The sequence below is a fragment of the Microtus pennsylvanicus genome, chromosome 1 (genome assembly GCF_037038515.1).
Source record: "Microtus pennsylvanicus isolate mMicPen1 chromosome 1, mMicPen1.hap1, whole genome shotgun sequence".
NCBI classification, from domain to species: domain Eukaryota; kingdom Metazoa; phylum Chordata; class Mammalia; order Rodentia; family Cricetidae; genus Microtus; species Microtus pennsylvanicus.
This window is the reverse complement of record NC_134579.1, coordinates 261,023-287,284: the sequence shown is the minus strand read 5'-3', so window position 1 is coordinate 287,284 and position 26,262 is coordinate 261,023. Positions and strand designations below refer to the sequence as shown.

The window sequence follows — 26,262 nt, the reverse complement described above, 5'->3', positions numbered from 1 at the left end:
AAAGTCTAGTGAGTCCTATAACCCTCAGCCTGCAGGGGATAGATTGACTTCAAGCTTGCTGGTTCTGTTCCTTCCGTATCTGTCTTTCCATTCTGATATACAGGCTCTAATCCAAGCAGGTTGTTTTTTTGTGAATGAAGACTCTGAAAAGATTATGTCTCAATTACATAGTGCAAAAACTCTAGATTTTTAATGTTTGTAATTAATATGAATTCATCTTATGCATTTGCCAAATGCTAATATATGTATGACTTTGTCACCTGTATGTATCTGTAGTTTCATGAAAGTCTTTACTAATTCACAACATGACTCAGTATGAAACTGCAGTATTTTTTTAGCCATATTGATTTAGAGCAGGAGAGGGGATAAAAGAGCTACAGACAATTCATGCTTCAAGTGGAAAAACATTTCAATGAATATTTATTATTCTCTTTTAATTATTTTCTTCCCATAATCACCCAAGAGAGTTATAGTCAATAGTTACTTTCTTTTTATAAAATAGTCTTGAAGAGTATACATTCTGAGTTCATTTTAATTTTTGTGCTACCTTTGCAGGAGGTAAGAGTAGTTGTGGGCTTTCTCTCTTGTGCAGAACATATGGCTTTTGTCTATCTTGGTCCAGATTACCTCAGTCAATATAGTATTTTCTAAATCCATTCACTTACCTGCAACTTCATGATTTTATTTTTCTTATTTTATAGCATGTTTTTATTATCTATTCATCTATTTAGGGAATTTATGTCATTTACATCTCTTAGCTTTTGTCAAGAGAGTTGCAATGAGTACATTTGAACACATTTCTGTGATGTAGGAAGTTGAATACTTTGGGCATATAGCAAGGAGTTGTATACCTGGGTCATATCATAAATGATAAATTTACTGATTTATTTCCTTAAATGTACCATTTAGATTTTGTGTCTGTGTTGTTGCTACAGTCAATATATGCTGTCTCTGTTGCATATATTTTTTTCTTCAAGAAGACCTCTTATTTGCATCATGATCTATGAAGTAGAAAACTGCACTGAGTGGTGGCTACAACACAGACAACTGAGGAGACAGAATAGGATTGCGATGCTGTCATATTCTGTGTCAAACAGGGGAAAACAGATCACACATGTCTATAGGTGCAGACTTCATATATAAAAGTTGTGAGCTTGGCATGCAGTAAAGAGTCAGAAGATATTGATAAGACTTAAGTGCTGTACCAGCACGCCAACCGTAGTTCTTCTGAGAGAGGGACGTCGGGATTAACACACAACACAACTTCAGGTTCTGCAGACAAGCTTTTATTCCACTTTCTCACACAGTATATATAGCCCTCAGCAGGAGAGGCCAAGCCAGAAAAAACAAGAAGCTTATCACATATCACCATAGGGGTAAACATCTTTAGAAAATTGCTGAAAACAACAGATTGTTTTGTTCTTGTTTTTGCTCTTGTTTTCAGAACAACCAACCACAAGAGTGCAAAACAGATCAAGTGGGAGTGCAAAGACCTGTCCTCTAGGGACCCAACAATTCCTCCCTTTTTATTTTAAAAGCATGAGAGCCCCTGTCTTAGGACTCCCTCAGATAAAAACTCTTACCCATCTATGGGAGGCCTTAATCCTTGTCTTAGGCGAGCTCTCTATAACAAGGACTTCTGAATAAACCAAGCAAGGTGCAAATGAGCTCACAGAGACTGAAGCCACAAACACATGGCCTACATCAGGTCTTCTGCATATATAGTATAGCTATTAGATCAGTTTTTTTTTTAAATTGAACTCCCGAATATGAAAATGAGTGGGTCTCTGATTCTTGTGCCTGCTCTTGGGACTCTTCTCCTCCTATGGGGTTACCAGGTCCAACTCAAATATGAAAGTTCTTGCTTCATTTATTAGATCTTATTTTATAATGTTCTTTTGTCATTTCTTAGAATCCTGTTCTTTTCTAATGAGAGTCAGAAAGGGAAAAATCAGAGTGTATGCCAGGTGGGAAGGAACTGGGAAAAGTGAAGGGGATAGAAATTATAATCAGGGTGTATTTTATAATAAAATAATCTATTTTAATAAAAATAAGACTTTATGAGACCATCAAATGTAGAAACAAATATAAAAACTATTATTGTGAAACATATTTTTGATAAAGAATAACAGAAAAACAAAACACTTTGGGATAGAAAAGAATTTTGGATTGTAAATTAGTTTAGATCTAACAGTAAAGGATTCTTCAAAATGTAAATGTATAAGGATGAAACTAGGATGTACTATTTAGTACAATGCATGAGTGATAAAGTGTATAGGTAGTGTAAATATGATAAGTTTACTAATTTAAAAGCTATTAAAATTTTCTTAGGTCTCCTCACCCCCTTTTTTACCACTTCTCTTCCCCTTCCACCCTCCCTTCTCCCTTCACCCCTATGCTCCCAATTTTGTCAGGTGATCTTGTCTGTTTCTAACCAAACTAGTCTCCCTGAATGTGGTTGATAGTTGCATGGCTGAGTCAAGCTGAGGGGCCACTGGTAGTGACATCAGGATTTATCTCTACTGCATGTATTGATTTTTGGGGAACCTATTCTCTTTGGATGGATACCTTGCTCAGTCTAGATATAGTAGGGAGGGCCTTGAACCTTCCACAAAGCAATGTGCCTTACTCTTTGTGAGGATTGGATAGGAGTGGGGTTAGAGGTAAATGGAGGAGAGAGTGGGAACTTGGATTAGTATTTTTTAAAAATCTAATAAATTATTTTAAAATGTACACAATAAAAACAATTTTTGAAAGAATTTTTAGGTCAAAATTAAATATACTGACAAAAAATTAATCTTGTCTTTATACTTACAAAATTAAGGTTTTATGTTTATTTTAAAAGGCAAAAAATTAGCTTCAATACAGACAGAGACTGCACTTTTGTTTCCTGGCTGCCCAGACCTGAATAATACAAAGAAACTATATTAATTATAACACTACTTGGCTACGGTTTCAGGCTTATTTTGAGTTCACTCTTACATCTTAGTGTAACACTTTTCTATTAGTATATGTATTGACATGTGGCAATGATGTTACCTCATTTTCTACATATTTTGTTTCCTCAGGGCATAGTTGGCATCTCTCTGACTCTTCCTACTCTCTCTACATGTCTTTGTTCAGATTTCCTGTCTGGCTTAACTCTGCTAAGTCATTGGCCAAAGCACCTTTACTCATTAACCAATACACAGAAGGACATTCCATGTCATCTCCATTTTTCTGTCTAAATAAAAAGGAAGGCTTTAACTTTACCATAGTAAAATTACATATACCAAACAGTTATCAAGGAAGAATTATAGTTACAATATTTAATCCATTTGGATTTGGCAAATTAAGGAAAATACTCTATCATCTATCCTGTCTTGTGTGCCTGAAGTTTTATATCTATTTTATCTTTTATCATAACTAAGGAAAACTATAACTACATATTTTTAACTCCATCAAAGACCCCAGAAGAATATAATATTGCTTATGTAAACAGGAAGTGCATTGTAAGCAACTTCCAAAGGTCTAGAAATGATAGAGATATCTCACTGCCTGGATAGTCAAACAAAGATTTTTTTTGTAATATTGGGACATCAGTCTATAGGCCCATAATATTTAGCAGACTTTTCAATGAAGCAGGAAACTTGAAGATCTGTTTTTTCTTGCACTGGCAAAGTTTGTCATTTGCTTTCTTCTGTGTCCTGTAGAATGTCTAGTGATTTCTTCTGTGAAGCAGGAACTCTGAAGGGTTGTCTCCCATTCTTTTGGCAAATTCAGCAGTCATTTTTCTGTGGGTCCTGCATGTCCAGTTTATAGAGTATACCATCAAGCAGTCTAGGCAAGATCAGTTTCTTGCTCAAATGGCTGGCATTGTTACATTGAAGACAAATTCCATAACGAGTTTCTTTAATGATCACTAGCCTCTCTAAAGTAATTGGTGCTGCCAGAAACAGATATGTCTCATTGTTGAGAAAGGTCTAAGACCTTAAAGCTTTTTAAATGCCATATTCTGTTAGTCTTCAAAGTGTTGAAAATTATCTAACTGAAATATATCTCTTTATATCTAGAAAACCTAACTATCATGAGTATAAGATTGACTATTATAGATGACTATCTATTAATCTGCAATTTTAAATTATACATTACCTTTTTAAATGAGATATTTAAACATAATACCTTAAAGGAGAGTAGGAATATACATATAACAAAATTGACCTTAAATTTGTATCAATAAACCAAAATCCATACCAATGTATTCATTTCTGTATCATATTTCCTTGCTGTTTGTTAGAAAGAGATTTATTGTGACCATTAACTTCTTATAATCAACCACCTTTAAATGAAAACAAATATTTATAAACAATAATTTTGGGAATTTGGGTATTGTTTTTTAACTCTGCCTACTCTCTTTATATATCTCTGCTAAGCCATTGGTCAAAACAGCTTTATTCATTAACCAATGAAAGTGACACATATACAAAAGGACAACCCACATCACTGGTAAAACAAAATTTTATGCTCTATCCATCTATGTGATGGGTATTTGAAATCTGTTGAATAGAATGTATCTCTGTGCCTCAAGCATATGCTTAAAAATATGTCTTAATGCTAAATTAATGTTTTCTATTGATTTGAAATCTTCACTAACAGAATGTCATTGCCTCAGCTGTAGTGAATATTTTGATTGTAGTCATTATTCCTACTTGAAGAATTCTTGCTAAATAATATATTTTATGGGTTTTTGTTGTGGATATTGTTGCTTTGCTTTGTGAGGAAAAACATAAACTTTGGTAGGTAAGGAGGTGAGGAGTATCTGGGAAGAGTTGGTGGAGGGGAAAGAATATGAGCAATATATATTTTATGAAAACATTTTAAATAAAAAATATTAAATAACCTTTAAAATGACTCAGAATTATATGATATTAAAATAATTTAAACAATTTTATTCATTTAAATGCTAAAATTTGGTAACTTAAATAAATATGATGAAATATTGACCTCTTCAAATGTCTTGTTAAATCTCACATAAACAGTAATTTGAGGGCTGGGAAGGTGGGTCAATGAGTAAGAGAATTTGCTGTGCAAGCACATTGTATAAACCTAAGTTTGAATCCTCTATCCAAAAAGTCAAAGTCACCAGTAGCTAAAGCAAAGCAGAATCTGGAGACCAGAAGATCACTGGGACTGGCTGGACAGAAGCTATCCTCAAGGTTAGGTGAGAGATTATGTCTCAAAATCACTAAGTTGGAAAACGAGAAGCAGGACAACTGATATCTTCTTCTGGCCTCTCTCTCTCTCTCTCTCTCTCTCTCTCTCTCTCTCTCTCTCTCTCTCTCTCTCTCTCTCTCTCTCTCTTCCTTTCCCTCACACCCACACACACCCACACACCACACATTTCTGTGAATAAAGAGAGAAGTTGTTGCGACCGCCTCGGCCAGCAAGGAAGACACAACACCAGACTCTTCTTTTAGCAGTTTATTCAGGAACCTTGAACAATTTTCGAATACCGGGGAAAGCCAACCCACAGCTAAAGTAGCCCCTGGTCAGCCAGCCCCAGCAAGCCACGTGGGAAATGCGGATAGGTCTAGGTACACGAAAGCAAGCCACATTCTCAGTTTAGACCATATATGGAATGGTATGTAACTTAGACCACCTTATCAGCCTTAGCCATATATGGGAATAGTATGTGACTTATAGCACATTCTCAAAAGGGGGTGATGGGCAGAAAGCAGCACCACCCTCATGGCACTGCACAATGCAGCCCTCTACAAGAAGTTACTACATAAGGTAAGACCTTCACTCAGAACCAAAAATCTCTGTAGAGAAAATATGGAATATAAGTTTTCCTGTTATTATTACAAATCAACTTAAATTTGCAACTTTTAGCCACTAAATAGAAATGCATTAAAAGTAGTAAAACATATTTTTGAAGAGTATAAACATATTTTAAAGAAGGGATTTATAAAAAGAAGATTTCCTTAGGGAATATAAATCCAAACAACTATTAAAATTTATATATCTGTAAACACCACAGTTTGCTTATGTTACAAGATTTAATTTGTTGAGTTAATTTTAATTTATCAGCATGGATTTAAAATAACAAATAATGAAAATCTACATTTAAGAATGCATTAATGATTTAGAAATCTATAATATTTCTGACAATAGCACAGACTATGTTTACATAAAGATTTCATTATTTAACAGTATATTAGCATGCTATGTGTGACAATTAAAGACTAGAAATTTTGATTTATTTTTAAAAATAAACACCAAGTATTTCTCAGAAAATCATTTATGACTTTATGAGTTTTCTCAGAGCACCTAAAACTTCCTTATTTCTTAAACTGTAAATAAAGGGGTTCAACAGAGGAATCACAATGGTGTAGAACAGAGAATACATCTTATCCTTATATTTATTTGGTCCAGACCCAGGGCTCACATACATGAAGAAGAGAGTGCCATAGAACAAGGAGACCGAGAGCAGGTGCGCACTGCAGGTGGAGAAGGCTTTGCTTCTGCCCCTCTCAGACTTTGTTTTCAGGATGGAAGAGAGAACATGAGCATAGGAGACCATGATACTCGTGAAGGTAATAGCTTGTATGACAGCAGCAAAAATGAACACCACTAATGCATTAATAGATGGGTCAGTACAAGAAAGTGTATAGAGTGGCAAGATCTCACAGTAGAAATGATCTATTATATTGGACCTGCAGAATGTTAATCTAAATAATAATCCTACATGGACAAGTGGATGCAGAAAACCAATTATATATGAAACACCTATCAGGCAAGTGTACACTCTATTGGACATCACCACAAGATAGAACAAAGGCTTACATATGGCAACATAGCGGTCATAAGCCATCATTACCAGAAGAAAACATTCTGTGGTGGCACTGAATCCAAAAGCATAGTATTGGGCCATGCATTCATGTAGGGAAATCATTTTATCATGGTCTAAGATGTTGACAAGCATCCTAGGAGTCACAGAGGATGAAGTACAGGCATCTGCAAAGGCTAAACTTCCAAGGAAAATGTACATAGGAGTGTGAAGATGGGGATCCTTCCAGATGAGAAAGATTAAGCCAAGGTTGCCCACCATGGTGATGACATAGATGAAGAAGAACACCAGGAATAGAGGGACTTGCAGCTCTGGACGATCTGTTATTCCTCTGAGGACAAACTCAGTCAGCAGGGTCCTGTTGACTTCCATAATATCCCCTTAGGCTGCTCTTGTAAAGAAATTTAGATGAAGAAATTATGACCAAAATTCAAGCAAGGTGTAATTGATGTCACAGTCACATTTTTCTCTCTCAGATGCTCATTAATCAACCCATATAAGTATAAAATATTTCTTATTTTACAAATACACCTAACATATGATGCTTCTTAGAATTATTTTGAGATAAAGTAATTTTAATGCTATGTTTGTATGAGAAATATTAAGGAATAGCCTAAAGACACCAATAAGGTCTTAGTGTATCATCATAGTTACTCAGGTTCCATAGATAGTTGTAATGTTTATACACAAGAAAGAATGAAAAATAATTAATGCTTATCCAGTAAAGCTACTTTAATAATACTGATAAAAGTACAAAGCTGCATAATAAATATCTCAAACGTTTCTTACGTTCTTTATACTGAAGAACAAAAGCAGAAACTTTAGTTTAAAAATATATTTTTAATAATTAATTTTATCTAAGACAAACAAAAAGATAAAAAAATAATAATTTCAACTCTTATTTCAAATAAATATTTTTTCATTTTTTTCAAGAAAATTTTACTGAGAAATTTTTAGTTCATTTAGGAAACTATTTTGTATCTTCTACATTATGATACTATAATACTTATCTCATGACATAGAATTGATGACATGTGATATGCTCAAGATGTTAAAATAACTAAAAGAGAAAACATACATGTTCATACACACACTCAAGTTATTTGCTGCATATTACAGATCAATACAAGTACTGTATATACTCTTTTCAACTCCAAAGAGAATGCAGCTGATAAGGCCTTTTAATAGTTTGATTACACATGCTTCTAAGGAGATTTTGACAATTGTACAGTTATTCCTATAGTATACAAAGGGAGTTTTCAAGGTTAGAATATAACCTTACAAAAGAAGCCACAACTCTGCAACAAATAAGTTCATAAAAATAAGGAAAAAAATAAGGAATAAAGGGAAGAACGTACCAGTTGGTTACCCAAAACTAATTGTTCAGCCCTGAACACATATACAAAAATAACATTATACAGATTTAGAAGGTTGTTTTGATGAAACTGGGAATACATACATGTATGTAAGTGTATATACACATATATGTGCATCAAAACAATTAAAGAAAAAGAAGGCATAAATTTGAAAGAGAGCAGTGGTATAGAGTATATGGGAAGAGATGGATAGAGATGAGGGAATTATGTAATCATATAAGAATCTCAAAAATACTCTATTCCATTGATCAACTTCTCTGTTTTTATGCCAATACCAAGCTGTTTTCAATACTGTAGCTCTGTAATAGAGTTTAAAGTCAGATATTCTGTGGATGAAAAATCAGATACAGAAGCGGAAGTGTCAGAACACTCCACAGGTATAACCCATCTTCCTCCTGAGGTAATGCTGTCGATTTTCAGTTATCTTAATCCTCAAGAATTGTGTCGATGCAGTCAAGTCAGTACTAAGTGGTCTCAGCTGGCAAAAACAGGATCTTTGTGGAAACATCTTTACCCTGTTCATTGGGCCAGAGGTGACTGGTATAGTGGTCCTGCCACTGAACTTGACACAGAACCTGACGAGGAATGGGTGAGAAGTAGGAAAGATGAAAGTCGTGCTTTTCAGGAATGGGATGAAGATGCCGATAGAGATGAATCTGAAGAGTCTGCAGAGGAATCGATTGCTATCAGCATTGCACAAATGGAAAAACGTTTACTCCATGGCTTAATTCATAATGTTCTGCCATATGTTGGTACCTCTGTAAAAACTTTAGTGTTAGCATACAGCTCTGCAGTCTCCAGCAAAATGGTTAGGCAGATTTTAGAGCTTTGTCCTAACCTGGAACATCTGGATCTTACCCAGACTGATATTTCCGATTCTGCATTTGACAGTTGGTCTTGGCTTGGTTGCTGCCAGAGTCTTCGGCATCTTGATCTATCTGGATGTGAAAAAATCACAGACATGGCTCTAGAGAAGATTTCTAGAGCTCTTGGAGTTCTAACATCTTACCAGAGTGGCTTTTTGAAAAGTGCAGGCAAGGCTGTTTCAAGTCCATGGACAAATAAAGACATTACCATGCAATCCCCCAAGCAGTTTGCGGGTTTGCACAATTTGACTGACGAAGGTGTTGGTGAAGAAATAGACAGCGAGCACACTTGGACTAAACCTGTGTCTTCTGAAAGTTTGACTTCTCCTTACGTGTGGATGCTAGATGCCGAAGATTTAGCCGATATTGAAGATACAGTAGAATGGAGACATAGAAATGTTGAAAGTCTCTGTGTAATGGAAACAGCCTCCAACTATGGTTGTTCCTCATCTGGTTGTTACAATAAGGACTTTGTGGGATTAAGGACTAGTGTCTGTTGGCAGCAGCATTGTGCTTCTCCAGCCTTTGCATATTGTGGCCATTCATTCTGTTGCACAGGGACAGCTCTAAGGACTATGCCTACACTCCCAGCGACTTCTGCAATGTGTCGAAAAGCATTAAGGACTACATTGCCCAGGGAAAAAGACTTAATTTATTTTGGGAGTGAAAAGTCTGACCAAGAGACTGGACGAGTACTTTTGTTCCTCAGTCTATCTGGATGTTATCAGATCACAGACCATGGTCTCAGGGTTTTGACTCTGGGAGGAGGACTGCCTTACTTAGAGCACCTTAATCTCTCTGGCTGTCTTACTGTAACTGGTGCAGGGCTGCAGGATTTGGTCTCAGCATGTCCTTCCCTCAATGATGAATACTTTTACTACTGTGACAACATTAACGGTCCTCATGCTGATACCGCCAGTGGATGCCAGAATTTGCAGTGTGGTTTTCGAGCCTGCTGCCGCTCTGGCGAATGACTCTTGACTTCTGACCTTTGTGTACTTCATTTAGCTGAGCAGGCTTCCTCTCATGCACTTTACTTACAGCACATTTCTTGTGTTAACATCCCTCCTTTTGGATTGTTTTGGCCCCATGTCTTACAGTTTCAGAAATTTAATTTAGCAGTGAACTGTACAGTGTTGTTTTTCCTTGCAAAGTAATTTTTGTTTTAGAAAGGAATCAGGATTTTTTTTTTATTAGGGTGAGAACAGTCTTACTGGTTTCTTTTAAATGAAATGCTTTAAAAAGAGTATCACTAATGCCATGGTATTTAAAGTATTTTTAGATTATTTTGCATTTTAGTCAGTGGGGGTTATTGGTTCTCTATGTGTAAACACTGTACCAAGTTTTGCAGATCCTTTCAGATACTCTTTCTGAAGTTTTATTTTCAAAGACTGGACATTTTGGAAATGAATTTCTTTTTTCCTAACATTTTCTTTATTTTAACAATTCTTAGGGGCCAATTCAAACACATCTAGAGATGAGATTCTTTAAGATTGTAGAATAAATTGGCCTCTCAGTGTTTGCTCAGTGAGCTAGTAAAAGCGCCTGTCTATTTGTATTTGCTTTTGACACCTGATTCCACTACTGTCCCTAAACTGTCAAATTTGGGAGGGATTTTTAAAATTCCATAAGTGTTTGAAGAGTTTAAAGTCAGGATGGTAATGCCTCCAGAAGTTCCTTTATTGTATAAGATTGTTTTGGCTATCCTGGGTTTTTTGTTTTTCCATATAAAGTTGATTAATGTCCTCTCAAGATCTGTGAAGAATTTCGATCGGATTTTAATGGGGATTGCATTGAATCTATAAATTGCTCTTGGTAGAATTGCCATTTTTACCATGTTGATCCTCCCAATCCAAGAGCAAGGGAGATCCTTCCATTTTCTGGTATTCTTGGGGCTAAGGGGAAATGGGGTGAGAAACGTGAGAAGGGGAGAATGAGGGGAGCTTGGGGGAATGGGATGGTTGGGATAAAGGAAGGGTGGACACGGGAGCAGAGAAATATATATCCTAATTAAGGGAGCCATCTTAGGGTTGGCAAGAGACTTGACTCTAGAGTGGCTCGCAGGTGTCCAGGGAGATGTCCCCAGCTAGTACCTTGAGCAACTGAGGAGAGGGAACCTGAAATGATCCTATTCTATAGCCATACTGATGAATATCTTGCATATCACCTTAGAACCTTCATCTGGCGATGGATCGAGATAGAGACAGAGACCCAAATTGGAGCACCGGACTGAGCTCTCAAGATCCAAATGAGGAGCAGAAGGAGGGGGAACATGAGCAAGGAAGTCAGGACCACGAGGGGTGAACCCACCCACTGTGACAGTGGAACTGATCTATTGGGAGCTCACCAAGGCCAGCGGTACTGGGACTGAATAAGCATGGGATGAAACCGGACTTTCTGAACGTGGCAGATAATGAAGGCTGATGAGAAGCCAAGGACAAAGGCACTAGGTTTCGATCCTAATACATGAATTGGCTTTGTGGGAGCCTAGCCTGTTTGGATGCTCACCTTCCTGGTCCTGGATAGAAGTGGGAGGACCTTGGACTTCCCGCAGGGCAGGGAATCTGGACTGCTCTTCATTCTTGAGAGGGAGGGGGAATGGAGTGGTGGGGAGGGGGAGTAGGGTAGGGGAGTGGGGGGAGGGGGCCATGTGTGCAAGGAGGGGGAGGGAAATGGGAAACGGAGAGGAGGCGGAAATTTTTTTTTGCAACAACTAAAAAATAAAATAAACAAAAAAGAGAAATACATCACTGTAAAAAAAGAATCTCAAAAATAAAATTACATTAAAAATAGTCACAATAAGCAAAAATTAGCAGTGTCATCATTATCTGGATTCTACTTAAGTGTTCAAATTACAAGTTTTGTTTAAAGAGAAAATCAGTTGGGGAGAACATGATAATTCAAATTAACACAAAATATCCTTGACAAAGATACATAAAGCAAAATAAATTCTCAAAATATGCTTGAAAGTTTCACAAACTGGAAAATAGTAAGAAGGATAGATTCTGCAAAATTTGGGCTTAAGGAGGTGATTCCAAGTCAACATTGTCCGTTAAACATTTAGTCAATGACACATTATGCATGATTATGATCATAAACTATGCTTCAGCTATTCAGTTTCTTATATTGCGGATACACACCTATGTTTTTGCCTCTATATTATATTGGTAAATTCTTTATGTACTTAGGTAAATATTCCACACTTCAGTTTGTGACTACCAAAAGCTGATTTTCTCAAAGCATGTGTTTCCAATTACCCAACCCTACTATGGAAAACTGAGAGTTAGTTAAAAAAAGCCTGCAAAGAATAATCTCGAGACAGTAAAGTATATTGATGTACTAAAGAATTTTTTTTCTGAAACAAAAACATAATATTGTTATATTATAGAAATTATTCCTTTCCATTTTTGTTGAGAATATGAAACAAAATCTTTGGGCTTTGGCTAGACAACATAACATAATAACTAACAGAGAAGATTACTGTGAGTCTAATAATTATTTGGTATTCTACACTAAATCTGCAGAGGCATCAGATTATCCTTATTTAGTATCTGCAGTGAAAGTGACTCTTAAGATACAAGAGTATTCTGCATATTTCTAGGAATGATATCTAAAGCATGATCCAGGTGAGGACAGTACTCAGTATACAAGTATCTCACACACTTATATGGTTCTCGGCAGTTGGGCAAGTCTTCCTGCGACAGGACGGTTTGAAATGTCAGTGCCAGAAAACATTTACTTAGTAAAATATCCAGGATATTGGTTCTATATTCTTATCTTACAGGAGCATGCGTGTGCGCGCGCGCACACACACACACACACACACACACACACACACACACACACACATTTAATTTCAAAATCTTTGATCCTCAGTTACCACCTCTAAACAACTGGGTTATCTGCAGTATTACAGCTTGTGAATCTTGTTTTATTTTTTCTATAAAGTTTTGACTTCATCAATAAGCATACCCTCATCAATCTTAATCCATGGTTTTTCATTGATGTCAATTAGCAGCACAGCAAAAAACTAAGCACAGAGTTCACACATTTATATGATTAGATTCAAATTCCTGTGGTACAAATACCTAAGTGTATGCACAAGGATTAAGAGGACCAGACAAAATGTTTCAGAGTTTTTCACAATCAGTTCTGCTTTCTATTTTATTTGGTATTCCACAGATCCTCTCACCAGATATCTTAGTATACTAGCACTTTTATGAAAAGACGCTTAGTACTGAGATATTCTACTTTAAAAAATAATTTCATTCAAATAAAATACTCTATCTTACCTAATGCCTACAAGAAGACATACTCATATGGATACGACGAGATTTACATCATCATGAAGAACACTTATGGTGAAGATTGAAGACAGCATAGGCAATTTTTCTCTTCATGTCAATTCTCCTTAAAAAGCGTTTGGATGGAATGATTTTTTTTTTCACATCTTAAATGATGCTTGTGAGGTCAACACTGAAATTCCTTTAATACTAACAGAATCCCAGTAGAATAACCAGTCTCCTGACAGTATTCAAAAATTAAGAAGTCACTTCTAACAAACCTATTATAACAATTGTTTCCATGTTTTCTTTTGTTTGAAAACAAAAGCATTACAACTTAATGATAATAAAACATACATTCCATTAAGAGTTTTCTTTAGAGGTACTGACTTTCTAACTTGGCTGCAGATATGAAGTAAGAAGCCAAGAAAAACTACAAGACAGGTGACATAGATGCTGATGGCTGTATATGGGAACAACTCTAAGACTGGATGAGACATAATTCATCTTGTTGGCTACAAAGTCCTTATGGCTTATTGAATATCATTCTTTCCAGTGACATGATTAGAGATTTATATTACAATTTGGTTATATAGTCCAAATTGCTTGAGATGTCTTATGCCAGTTCAGTCACAGAACAGAAAGTCATCTTTAGCTGATTTGTGCATACCACACATTCCATGATTGTATTAATGTACATATGTATGTTACATTTAAAAGTTTGTGTATGTTTTGGAAAAAAAAGAGGACTAGACATCAGTGAGGAGAAGTGGCCACGTTATCCATCCTCTCAGAATACATCTGTTGCAGTTTCCTAAAAATTCTGCATCTAGAACAACTTCATAGTGGCTAGACAAGATGGTCCAGTCTCATAGACTACTTCAGCCAAGATTTCAGTTAAGCCCTGCATTTCCCATCACACACAGATCAGACAACAAATGAGACAGTTAGCTCTCCCTGGCCTTTAACATTATTCCAGTTTTCTCAGGGCTCCCAAAAGATGCACTTGCCTGCAGACAGCAGGAAATAATTTTAAGAACATGGTACCCACATTTCCCAAAGCCGTGGTGGGTGGCTTTTGGTTATTCAGCAGGTGGTGAACATTTGTTATTGTTGGGGGGGGGGGTAGGTGCAAGTTGTTATTCGTCATAGTCAGGGCAGAAACTAAACAATGAAGGCTACATTAAGGGCTTTATTTCCTTCTATCTAGTGAAAAAAATGGCATAGGGATATAGGAATGATGGAATAAAAGGGTAGATTAGTAAATCTACCTTTAAACTAAAAAGCAACTACTAGTCTCAAATATTTTACATTGATGTGGAATTTTGTATATTGATACAAATTTAAGGTTATTTTTGTTATACCATTCTACCTATCATCTATCTATCTGTCTGTCTGTCTATCTATCTATCTATCTATCTATCTATCTATCTATCTATCATCTATATACTTTGTTTAGGATATTGTACTTATTTAGCTAATTTAAAATTCAGCGTAAGGTTCTACTCCTTGAAAGCAATTATTATAAACTATTTAGGATAATTAAGAAATACAGGTTAGTAGTTACTTATCTATAACAATCAAAGTTGTATTCATGTTAGATTTGTTTTCAAGGTTAAACAGAGATATGTTTCAGATATATAGATTATTTTCAAACACCTCAGGGATCTACAGAATATGGCATTTAATATGTTTTAATAATAATTTTTTTCATGACAGTGAGATATGTCTGCTACTGGCAACACCAAGCTATTTCAGAGAAGATTTTGGGCATTGGATACCCTCCATATGGAGCTTGCTTTCGATGTGGCAAAGCTAGGCACTGGAAAAGAACTCTCCATGCCTCAGCTGCTGACTATATGCTCTCCAAATTGGATAAGAGGGAACAAAGATAGTCAACTGTTAAACTTTGACAAGTTTTTTAAACTATGATAAGTAGGCCAGTTTTTCAAAATTTATGCTGTAAAGAAAAGTCTATTAGATATTTTAGGTTTATAGACTGAAAATGGATGCCATAATGTTGCAGAGGAACTTTAGGTGACTTTCTAGGCAACCAGATATCTCTGCTATTTATATAGGTTTGGAAGTTGCTTGTTTTGCCTTCCTGTTTACTCAGGTAATACTTTATTCTTCTCTGGCTTCTTTTCTTTCTTTCTTTCTTTTTTTGATTTTTTGAGACAGGGTTTCTCCATTTTTTTTTTTTGGTTCCTGTCCTGGAACTAGCTCTTGTAGACCAGGCTGGCCTCGAACTCACAGAGATCTGCCTGCCTCTGCCTCTCGAGTGCTGGGATTAAAGGCATGTGCCACCACCGCCCGGCCCTTCTCTGGTTTCTAATAGGGGTAAAGACTAAATTATTAACAGTTTTAGTTTTCCTTGTAACCAAATTCAGCAAAGAAACTTACAGAGAGATATAAAGTTTATAGGGTTGAGAAATATAAAAGTTTAAGTTGTTTATATCAAGGAAAATATTTTAACTTCTAAAAGGATTATTTTTAGGTAGGTAACAAGTTATGATTAAAAAATGGTTTAGTTATAGACCATTGGAATCACCAAGATAGGATAGATAATAGAGTCCTTTTTCTGAATTTGCCAAATACAAATGGACTGGACATTGGGAACGCAACTCTTACTTGATAATTGTTTGTATTGTATATATGTTTACTGTGGTAGCATTAAAATCTTTCCTTTTTATTTAGACAAAAGGGGAAAATGCTGTGGGATAATATTTTTGTAAACTATGAAGTACCTCAATGTTTTACCTCACCTTCTTAAAGCATCTTCTGATTGTTCTAAGAAAGAGCTGAATGGCTGATAACCAGGCAAGAGAGGACAGGTGCGACTTACAGGGAGAGCAAAGAACCCAGGGGAAGAATCTGTGGTGGGGATTCACCAGCATGATGCAGAGGAAATTGAACATACAATATGGAGAAGAGGAAATAAGCCACCTGGCAGAACATGGATTAATATAAACAGGTTAACTTAACATATAGGAGCTATGGGGGAACAAGCCTAAGGGAAAGCCAAGCTTTCATATTTAATAATTAGTCTTTATGTGATTATTAGTTGCTGGTGGTCCAAAGAAATTTCAGCAGTCCTTTCTCTCTGAAGTTGATAGTCTAGTGTACCCTGCTGGAGCAACTAGAACAAAAGTAAAGCCCTCTTTCTGAAAATAGAGAATCTTGAAAAAAAAAGACTCGAGTGCAATGTTGTAAAAGGTAAGTTGTAAACACCAGAAAAGATGACATAGTGTTAACCTGATCAGACGTCAAAGTTGTATTGTATTTAGGAAGCAAATGTCTGTGGCTTAATGTTGCGTCTGATGCACTCAGATGTGAAATGCTATAATAATTTTGATCTTATTGCATGCACTGGCTTTGTGGGAGCCTAGCCTGTTTGGATGCTCACCTTCCTAGACCTGGATGGAGGGGGGGAGGGACCTTGGACTTGTCACAGGGCAGGGAACACTGACTGCTCTTTGGACTGGAGAAGGAGAGGGAGAGAAGTGGGGGGAGGGGAAGAGGAGTGAGGGAAGGGGGAGGGAAATGGGAGGGGGGAGGAGGCAGAAATTTTTTCAATAAAAATCAAAAAAAGGAAAAAAATTATAGTGATTTCTTTAAAATGGCCTACCTCTGCTAGTATTTTTCCTTAATTTCCTCCATCTAAATAACTTTGTTCTTACCATGTCAACTTAGAGATGGAATTAACTATGTGTAAAAGGTTTTTTTGTGCATATAGAGTTAAATTAAGTTTCCAGTGAATAGAACATATCTCATTTTTTTACTCTATTCCCTTGTAAAAGAGATGGGCAGCTTCACTTATGAATAAGTCAAACAGGCACCAATACAATTCAAGCCATCATTAAGTGTGTGTTTATCATGACAACAGTGACAAGTGCTTCACTTTCATTCTCCCATTTTCCCCACTCTGGAAATATTGTAGACACATATTAGTAACTTTACTTTGTTTGTGGGGAAATTGAGGTTAAGAATATTTATTTGATCAATATATTAGATGCAAAATATGCAAGTTTATATGTTCCAAAAAGTATGAAATCAGTTCCCAAAACAAGTAGATCTACTAGATCAGCAACTTGAAGAAATGTATTCACTGTTATGTCCACTGCAGTATCTTTTGCAATGACCAATGTATTGAAGTACCCTACCTGCTCATTAATAGGTAGATTGACAAGCTAAATGAGGTGAACAGGTCACTATTAAAGAGTTGGAAAATCTGTAATTTTAATAACCACGGATGAACCTGGAAGAAATGTCAAATAAAATTGAATAGGACCAGAAGGCCCAGTACTTCTTAATTTCATTTAAATGAAGAATCTAAAACAGTGGACAAACAGAAAAGTAGACATGTAGTTACCAGAACCTGGAGAGTTGACAGACTGAGGAATCATTTTAACTGAAGTTTTCAGTGAGATAATTAGATAGATAGATAACCATGATATACAGCATTCATGTATCAAGACATCACTTTGCACTGAAAAAATGCAACCATAATTTTTCAAATTTCAGTAAAATTTCAGGCAACTTTATAAATTATGAAATGTTACAATATTTTCAAATACATGTGGCTCATGAAAATGCATTTTGAGTGAGGTAACTCAGACACAGGAAGACAATTTTTACATGTCTTCACTCATATGTGGTTTTTAAACATAAAGCAAAGAAAACCAGCCCACAAATCACAATCCCAAAGAACCTAGACAACAATGAGGACCCTAAGAAAGACATACATAGATCTGTTCTGTTTTAATGAGAGACCAAAAGGGAGCGGATTTATATGGAAGGGGAGGTGAGGAAGATCTGGGAGGAGTAGATGAAAGGAAAACTACAATTAGGATATAGCCTATGAGAAACAGATCTATCTTCAATAAATGAAAAATTAAAAAAGCATTTTGAAGAAAAAGACTTCCAAAATCTTTAAAATATTCATAGTCTCTTTAAAATTCTCAAATTGACAGTTTCTCAACTGTGGTCACCTGATATATATATATATATATATATATATATATATATATATATTCTGATGTATGTTACAGAATATATTATAAAATATTTATTCCAAGAGGAAGAACCAAAGCACAGTGACAACAATAAGTTCAAAGTAGATATTGTCAAAGGATTTAAAATATTCTTTGTGAAAACCTTGCATTTATCAACTTCTCATTGTTAAGATAAATTGATACAGATAATAAACTATATTGGTAGGGTGATAGTTCTTTCATGGCCAGTGTCTGACTTCATCAAACCAGAATGTCAGAAATATTATCAAAGGAACACCTGGGCAACTATTTCTCCAGTAGGAACATTTGATCATCTGCAGTTCTTTCAATTACCATCTTATATGAGTGATATCTACATACATATAAACAACAGTGTGTGTTTTTTGGTGGATAAGTGTTTTGACCTTCTGAAATCCTGATGATCTCATCATAAACCAAACAATAGTAAGGCATTTTTTCTCCTTTCAGAGAGCCATGCATGAAATTTCAAACTACTAAAAGCATGGTTTTACAACCTATATTTGCTTCAGAAACCAACAGGGTGATATCATTGAACTGACTTGGTATTACTTTGTTTCCTAATCATCTGAGAAAAAGTCATTTTTAAAAAATCATTCCAAATTTGAAATGAGCAAAGTCTTGCTATTATAGGGTTTTTAAGTTTTACCGCTGTCATGTTGTTCTTAGTGGTGTTGCATATGTTCTTACTTTTTCTACTCATCTTTTCTTCTAATAGGTGTGGTTGGGGCTCTCTAAGATTCTTTTGATTAATCTTCTAGGTGCCAGTGACTCTAAGCTCAGATGGTTGTTCCTGTGGTACAGTCAGTGCCACAGTTTCAGTTACCCCTTTGGTCACTCTGTGTTCCTGGAGGTCAATCAGTGCTCCCAGGCTTTGCTCCACTTTCTTGGGGTTTGCTGTCTCGGACCTTCTTTAATCTATGTTGTTGGCTCAGACCTGTTCCTGTAAATGTCCCTGTTCTGGATCTGTTCTTGCAGAGGTTCCTGTCTTGAGGTTGGTTCTGTAAAGGGCTCTGGCTCCAATCTTCTCCTTTGGAGTTCCCAGGCTCATGTGCATCTAGACCAGCAGAGGATCCGGCTCAGACATACTCCCTCAGAGGTCCCAAGACTCACTCTCAGATCTGCAGAGGTTTCTGGTTCCTGCCTATTCCTTTTGATGTCCCAGACCAATGCCCAGACCCAAAGAAGTACTGGCTCAGGCCTACTTTCTCGGAGGTCCCAGATTCACGCCCAGATGTGTTGAGGTCCTGGCTCAGACCTAGTTCCTTGGACATCATAGACTCACACCTAAACCCACAGGGGTCCTGTTTTAGGTCTATTCCCTTGAAGGACCCAGATTCACATCTGGACCCTCAGAGGTCTCTGTCTCTGTCTCACTTGCTCAGTGGTTGTCCCCTGTACGTGTTCCTGTGGAGTTCACTGTCTCAGGTCTGCTCTGGCCCAGGTCACTGGCTCAGTGCCCAGCCAATAAATCCATAAAACATATCTGCGCCTATGGCTCAGGGAACATGTGGAAAAGAGGAACAAAAGACTGTAAGAGGTAGAGTATCAGGGAGTGTTCTGTGAAACTGTGTCTCCAAGTAATGTCAGAAGCTACACCCATAAAGTCTCACCAACATTGCTGTCTAAACATGAACCAAGCAAGGACAGCAACAACATACATTCTAAAGAAGATGAAGGTAAGACCATTAGGCCAATGTAGGAAAATAAAGAATTATAGGCAAATTACAGGCAAGTATAGGCTGATAAAGTATGATGAGAGGGGGTAAAATGTTTTCAAACATTTAATATAAATTTTTGTGTTTAATTTTATTAATTAAATTTATTTATTTACTTTATATCCTGAGTGAATTTTCCCCTCCCTCCTCTCTCCCATTTATTCCCCTGCTTCTTTTGCCTCCTCCTAATCAACTCCTCCTCTGTTTCAGAAAGGGGCAGGTCTCCCATGAATGTCAACAAATAATGGAATATCAATTTGAGGTGGAACTAAGCCCCTCTCCTTGTATCAAGGCTGTGCAAAAAAAAAAAAAAAACCCAGTATAAGAAATAGGCTCATGGAATCCACTCAAAGCATTAGAGACAGACCCTGCTCCCACCACTATAAATCTTACAAGTAGATCAAGCTAAACAACTGCCACACATATCTAGAGGGCCTAGATAGGCTCCCTAACTATTGGTCAAGAGTTTGTAAGTTCCTATGATCCCAGGTTGGTTGTTTCTATGGGTTTCCTTGTGATGACCTTGATGCCTGTTGGCTCATAAAATCCTCCCTCCCTCTTTTCAACAGTATTACCTGAGTTTGGCCCAGTGCTATATATATATATATACATATCATCTATTTCAATCAGTCATTTGATGAAGGCTATCTGATGACAATTGGAGTAGTCACCAACTGATCACTGGAGATGGCCACTTCAGCGTACCTATTCACTATGGCTAGGAGTCTTACCTAGGGTCATCCTTGTTGATTCATGGGAGTTTCCCTCAAACACAATTTCTTCCTGACCCCCAAATTTCACGCCATCAAACACCTCTTCACGATAAAAAGTCTTGGAGAGATCAGAGATACAAGGTACACCACTGAATATAATAAAAGCAACATTTAGCAAACCAATAGTCAACTTTAAGTTAAAATGAGAGAAACTCAAAGCAATTCCACTAAAAACAGGAAGAAGATAAGGTTGCTCACTCTCTATATATCTATTCATAATAGTACTCCAAGTTCTAACTAGAGTGATAAACAAAAAGAGATTAAGGGGATACAAATTTTAAAGGAAGAAGTCAAAGTGGTATTATTCTTTTTAGATAGTATACATGAGCAACCTCAGATTTTTTACCAGGAAATTTTTATAGCTGATAAACACCCTCAGTGATGTGTTTAGATATGAGATTAATTTAAAAATATCAGTAGCTCTATAATATGCTAATGATAAATGGACTAAGAAAAAAATCAGAGAAACATCTCCCTTCACAATAGCCACAAATAATAAAAAATATCTTAGGATTACTGTAACCCAAAAAGTGAAAGACCTACATGGTGAGAACTTCAAGCCTTTGAGGAAGGAAAATGGAGAAGATATCATAAGATGGAAAGATTGCTCATGTTCATGGATCAGTAGGATTAACATAGTAAAAATGGCCATCTTATAAAAAACAACCTACAAAGTCACGTTTAATAAAATTTAATAACATATGTTCATGTTTTTTCATGACTAATATTTAGATTTCTTGTCAGGAAATGAACTGAGAGAAATGATGGATAATTATTTAAATAAGCATTATTATTTCAGAAAATATCTCTCATAGATCATCAACAAAAGGTTCAAACGTGAATTATATCTCATGTTCATAAACATGTATAATATGTCATTCACTAAATCATGAACTATGGTGTTACTGACTTTCGTTAACTACCAAAGCCTCTTGGATTTAGTCTAAGTCTTAACTACTGTATATTTAATGTGCCTCTTTGTTGGACTTTAAAAGTGTATAATAATTAAGTATCTTATTATAATACAGAAGCAAAGCTACAAAGATCAGTTTTAATACCTTGGAGGAAAGCAGTCATAACACTAAAGTTATTTTTAGAAACTGATATAACATTTCTAACAGATGTGAAGGGCCAGTATCAAATACATAGATGTATTTTAGAGCTTCAAAGGAGATAGTTAATGAATGCTTCAGGGATCTATAAGGGGATTTTGAGGAAATAAATGAAACAAGATTGGTGGGTTCATTTGGACTGGTATGTGCTCAGGATCTGAATAGTGGGAGCTGCTGGCTCTAACCAGCTGCCTAGGCCAGAGTGGGCCTGAGATAGCATGTTCCATAGGAGCAGGAGCAGAGCCAGTCCAAAGACTTTGGAAGACCAGGACTGAGCCAGTGACCTGGGCCAGAGCAGACCTGAGAAAGTGAACTTCACAGGAACATGTACAGGGGAACAACTACTGAGCATGTTTATTCATTGTGGTTTGCTATAATGGTCTCTGTCTGTTATAAAGAGAAGTTTTCTTCATGACAGATGAAGGCTACACTTATCTGTGTTCATGCTAACAAATATTTTAGACTTTAATTAGGTATTATAATGGTTTAGTAAAGTGGTAGTTGTAGGTTCTTCCTATAACTTTATTAATCCTGGGTATTTAACTAGGTTCCAGTATCAAGCATGGTGTTCTTATTGTTGAGTATGTCTTAAGTCCAATTAGTGAAAAATGTTTGGCATTGCTAAGATATGTATGCTACTACTATGTGCTTAAGGTTTTTAAGATATGTTGTTCTGTGTTCTGGTTCACAAGTACCATAGCCAGGTAGGACTGTTATTTGCTTCCCTCATTTTGAAACTTACATGGCTCCTTTTGGTAAATGAAAGCCTACTCTCAGGAAGGAGGCTTTTTAGGACAGCTCTAGCTCGGGTATGGTGTTTCCAGTGATAGGGCCTTACCATCTATTTCTGGGGTACAAGAAGGGCAACATCAATATCATGTAGGGTTTTAGAAACCGTGTTTTGAAAAACTTTTTGAAACCTGTGACTAACTACTCAAATGAAAATTTCTTATTGGTGTTGTGGTTTTTGTTAGATCGTCTTTGACTCTCAGAGGGAGCATTAAAATCCCTGATGGAACATTTTTATTTTAAACATTATGTAAAGAGTTATACAAAGACTGGATAAGTTCGCAATCTTATCAATGTGAATGATGGTTTTTTTTCCCCATAATCCCTCAGCACTTGTCAGTTGTTTTATAATAAGATAAATTTTAATTGGAAAGCTGTTACATCTAAAACAATAGAAGAATCTCAATGGAATATGTGTTTTATTAAGTTGAAATGTTTTGATTTTCAAAAGAAAGAGGGCGTATGAAAACAATTTTTATAATAGTTTCCTTGTAGAGACTTCTTAATTCTTTGCATGCTCTCTGGAGAATGGTTATTCTACTGGGATTATTTTAGCAGCACGGAGGGAATTTTATTGTTAACCTCACAAGTAACAGTTAAGATATGAAAAAAATGTTCAATTCAAATTATTTTTAAGGAGAATTAACATGAAGAGAAAAATTGCCTATGCTATCTGTATTCTTTACTTTAAGTTCTTCATGATGACTTATATCTCATGGCATCCACATCCATACATCTCCTTGTAGGAGCTAGGTGAGGATTCAGTATTTTATTGGAATGCAAATATTTTTAAAGCAGAATCTTTTACTACTAAGTTTTTCATAAAATTGCTAATATACAAAGGATATTTCTGTTGAGAGGATTTATCCACAAAATTGAATAGCATGAAGTACTGATTGGAAAAATCCTGTAAACATCTTTTCTGGTCCTCTTAAATTGTATGCCTACACATTTAGGTATTTGTAGACCAGGAATTTCAACTCAGTCATGAGGGTGTGTGAAGAACTCCTTGCTTAGTGTTTTTGCTATATTGCTTATTTACATCAGTGAAAAACCCTAGACTTATAGATTGCAGAGGGTATGCTTCTTGGTGAAGCCACAATTTAAAACAAGATTTATGACTTTGATTAGGGTACTCAAAGATTTTAAATTAAAAAAGAACTCTGTAATTTAATGTTACAGAAACAATATGCTGGATATTTTACTAAGCAAATGAATCCTGACTCTGACATTACAATTCTTCCTGTTGCAGATATACTGAGATCTGCTGAGAACCATAGAAGAGTGTGGCATATTACAATAGTCAGTTTGTCCTCACCTGGTTCATGGATTAGACAGCATTCCTAGAAATACATAAAAAGTATAAAATAAGGTATCTAAAGAGTCAGTTTCACTGCTGAAAGATATCTCAGAAAGTACAAAGTAAATATAATCTGAGCCCTTTGGAGAATTAGTGTAGAAAATTGAATAATTATTAGATCAATATGTGTTCAATATGAAACACAAATTAACAGTTAATATGCTGTCATGTTCAATCAAACCCCAAAGTTTGTTTCATATTGTCAACAAAAATGAGAAGAAATAATTGCTACAATATAACTTCTTTGTTTTACAAAAAATAATTCAGCACATCCATATAATCTTACTGTCTCAAGATTATTCCTTTTAGGCTTTTATTTTTATTACTGTCCTTTCAGCTACTCAGTTTGTATGTTTGTGGTGGGGCAATCAGAAAGCACATGCTCTGAAAACTTCAGATTTTGGCAGTCTCAGACTATGCTATGAAATATTTAGCTAAGTTTATAAAGGACTTATCAATATGATATAGAAGCAAAAACATAAGTAGGTAGGTTATTCAGACAGCTCTTTTTGTAATAACTTGGGGTTTGTGAATCCCACAATTGTTTGCATTCTGAGAGTTAGATACCCAGGGTTCTTCTTTCTTGATGATTACCTTCTATTGCATAAAAGCAACTCAAGGACTGGAAAATATGAAGCACAGTTTATGATAATAGTCATGTATAGTGTATCATTGATTTAATTATAAACTGTAATAATACTGACTTGGATTCTCCCTGCCTAGCCTCAAGTTTCAATGGAACTTATCCTTCTCACTAGTTTATAGTTTGTGAAAGTTTCAAAAATTTTACTGTTTATCTTTGTCATACACATTTCCTATTAATGTGCTTCATTGTGTTCCTGTCCCCATTCTCTGCTTTTCTATTTAAACAAAATTTATGATTTGAACACTTAAGTGGAATACAGATAAAGATGACCCTGGAACTTTTTCCTTTTGTGGCTTATTTCTTTACTATATATTTTATTTTTGAGATTATTATGATACAATTTCTCCCCTTCCTTTTTTAATCCTTCCCATATACTCCCCACTCCTGCCATCTTCCTATTTCATGGCTTCTTTTTTTAATTGTTGTTGTTCAATATGTATGTACATATTAATATTTCTAGTTTTATAAATATAAACATATTTATAAATATCTAGTTATAAAAACACCATTCCCAGTCTATATTATGTAATGCACACACAAACACATATATGTATATATTGCTTACTACTTAGTGTTGGGTAACCAAGTGGTATGTTCTTCAATATAAAAGACTATTTTTTACATTCAACATTCCTTGTTTGGATGAACTCACTTGCTGTAGGATTGTGGTTTCTTTTGTAACATTATACTCTAACTTTGATATCCCCCTTTGTACTATTATGGGAGCAACTGGAGAATTGTTGCAATCTTTATAGAAGCATGTGTATTTAAATTTTTAAAATCATTTTCAGCTGCATATTTTTCAGAATTAGAAGATTTGTTTGCAGCTGTATCTTTAATTTTGCATCTTATAAGATGCAAACAAATCACAAGTGTATGTATTAGCATGTGTGCATCCTCTTATAAGATTTATTTTAACATCTTGGCTATATCACCTCAAATATCAATTCTGTGTCATGAGATAAGAGTTATAGTGTCATAACACACAAGATAACAAATAATTAGTTTCTTAAATGAGCCAATGACTGGTAAATAGAGTTTTATAGCAGAAATTTAAAAGTATCTTTTGAAAAAAGAGTTCTATTTATTATTATTTTTGTTTCTTTTAGGAAACAATTAATGATATATATTATCAAAACTAAAGCTCTTTCTGCTTTTGTTATTCAGTATAATGAAGAAGCAGTTGAGAAATTGATTATACACTTTGTACTGCTATCAGTATTGTTTAAAGCAACTAAAGCACATATGTATTATATATTTTCCATTCTTACTTGTGCATAAAACCTTATAAGTATGCAACTTAGAGTGACTATGAGAGTACTCTAGGACCTTATTGCTATGGTTAGGTTATTACTTAATAATTCTCATAAAAACACACCATGAAAATTCACTGTACCTCAAAATCACTCTAAGAATCTTTGTATGTCAGGTATATTCATAAAGTCAGAAATATTCTATACTTATATGGGTGGATTAA

At 35.5% G+C, this 26,262-nt stretch overlaps 1 protein-coding gene and 1 pseudogene across 1 annotated transcript; one reads left to right on the top strand and one right to left on the bottom strand.

Annotated features, from left to right (window-relative positions):
- Positions 1 to 6,280: 6,280 nt before the first annotated feature.
- On the bottom strand, positions 6,281 to 7,201 carry LOC142838098 (olfactory receptor 5AC1-like). Its single transcript, XM_075953404.1, has one exon. The coding sequence runs from the start codon at positions 7,199 to 7,201 to the stop codon at positions 6,281 to 6,283; it is 921 nt and encodes a 306-aa protein (XP_075809519.1).
- A 1,327-nt stretch (positions 7,202 to 8,528) lies between these two features.
- On the top strand, positions 8,529 to 10,707 carry LOC142835799 (F-box/LRR-repeat protein 5 pseudogene; annotated as a pseudogene).
- The last annotated feature ends 15,555 nt before the right edge of the window (positions 10,708 to 26,262 follow it).

What these genes read in the sequence shown, in the direction of transcription:
- LOC142838098 (XM_075953404.1), bottom strand. Translation starts at nt 7,201, where the DNA reads ATGGAAGTCAACAGGACCCTGCTGACTGAGTTTGTCCTCAGAGGAATA.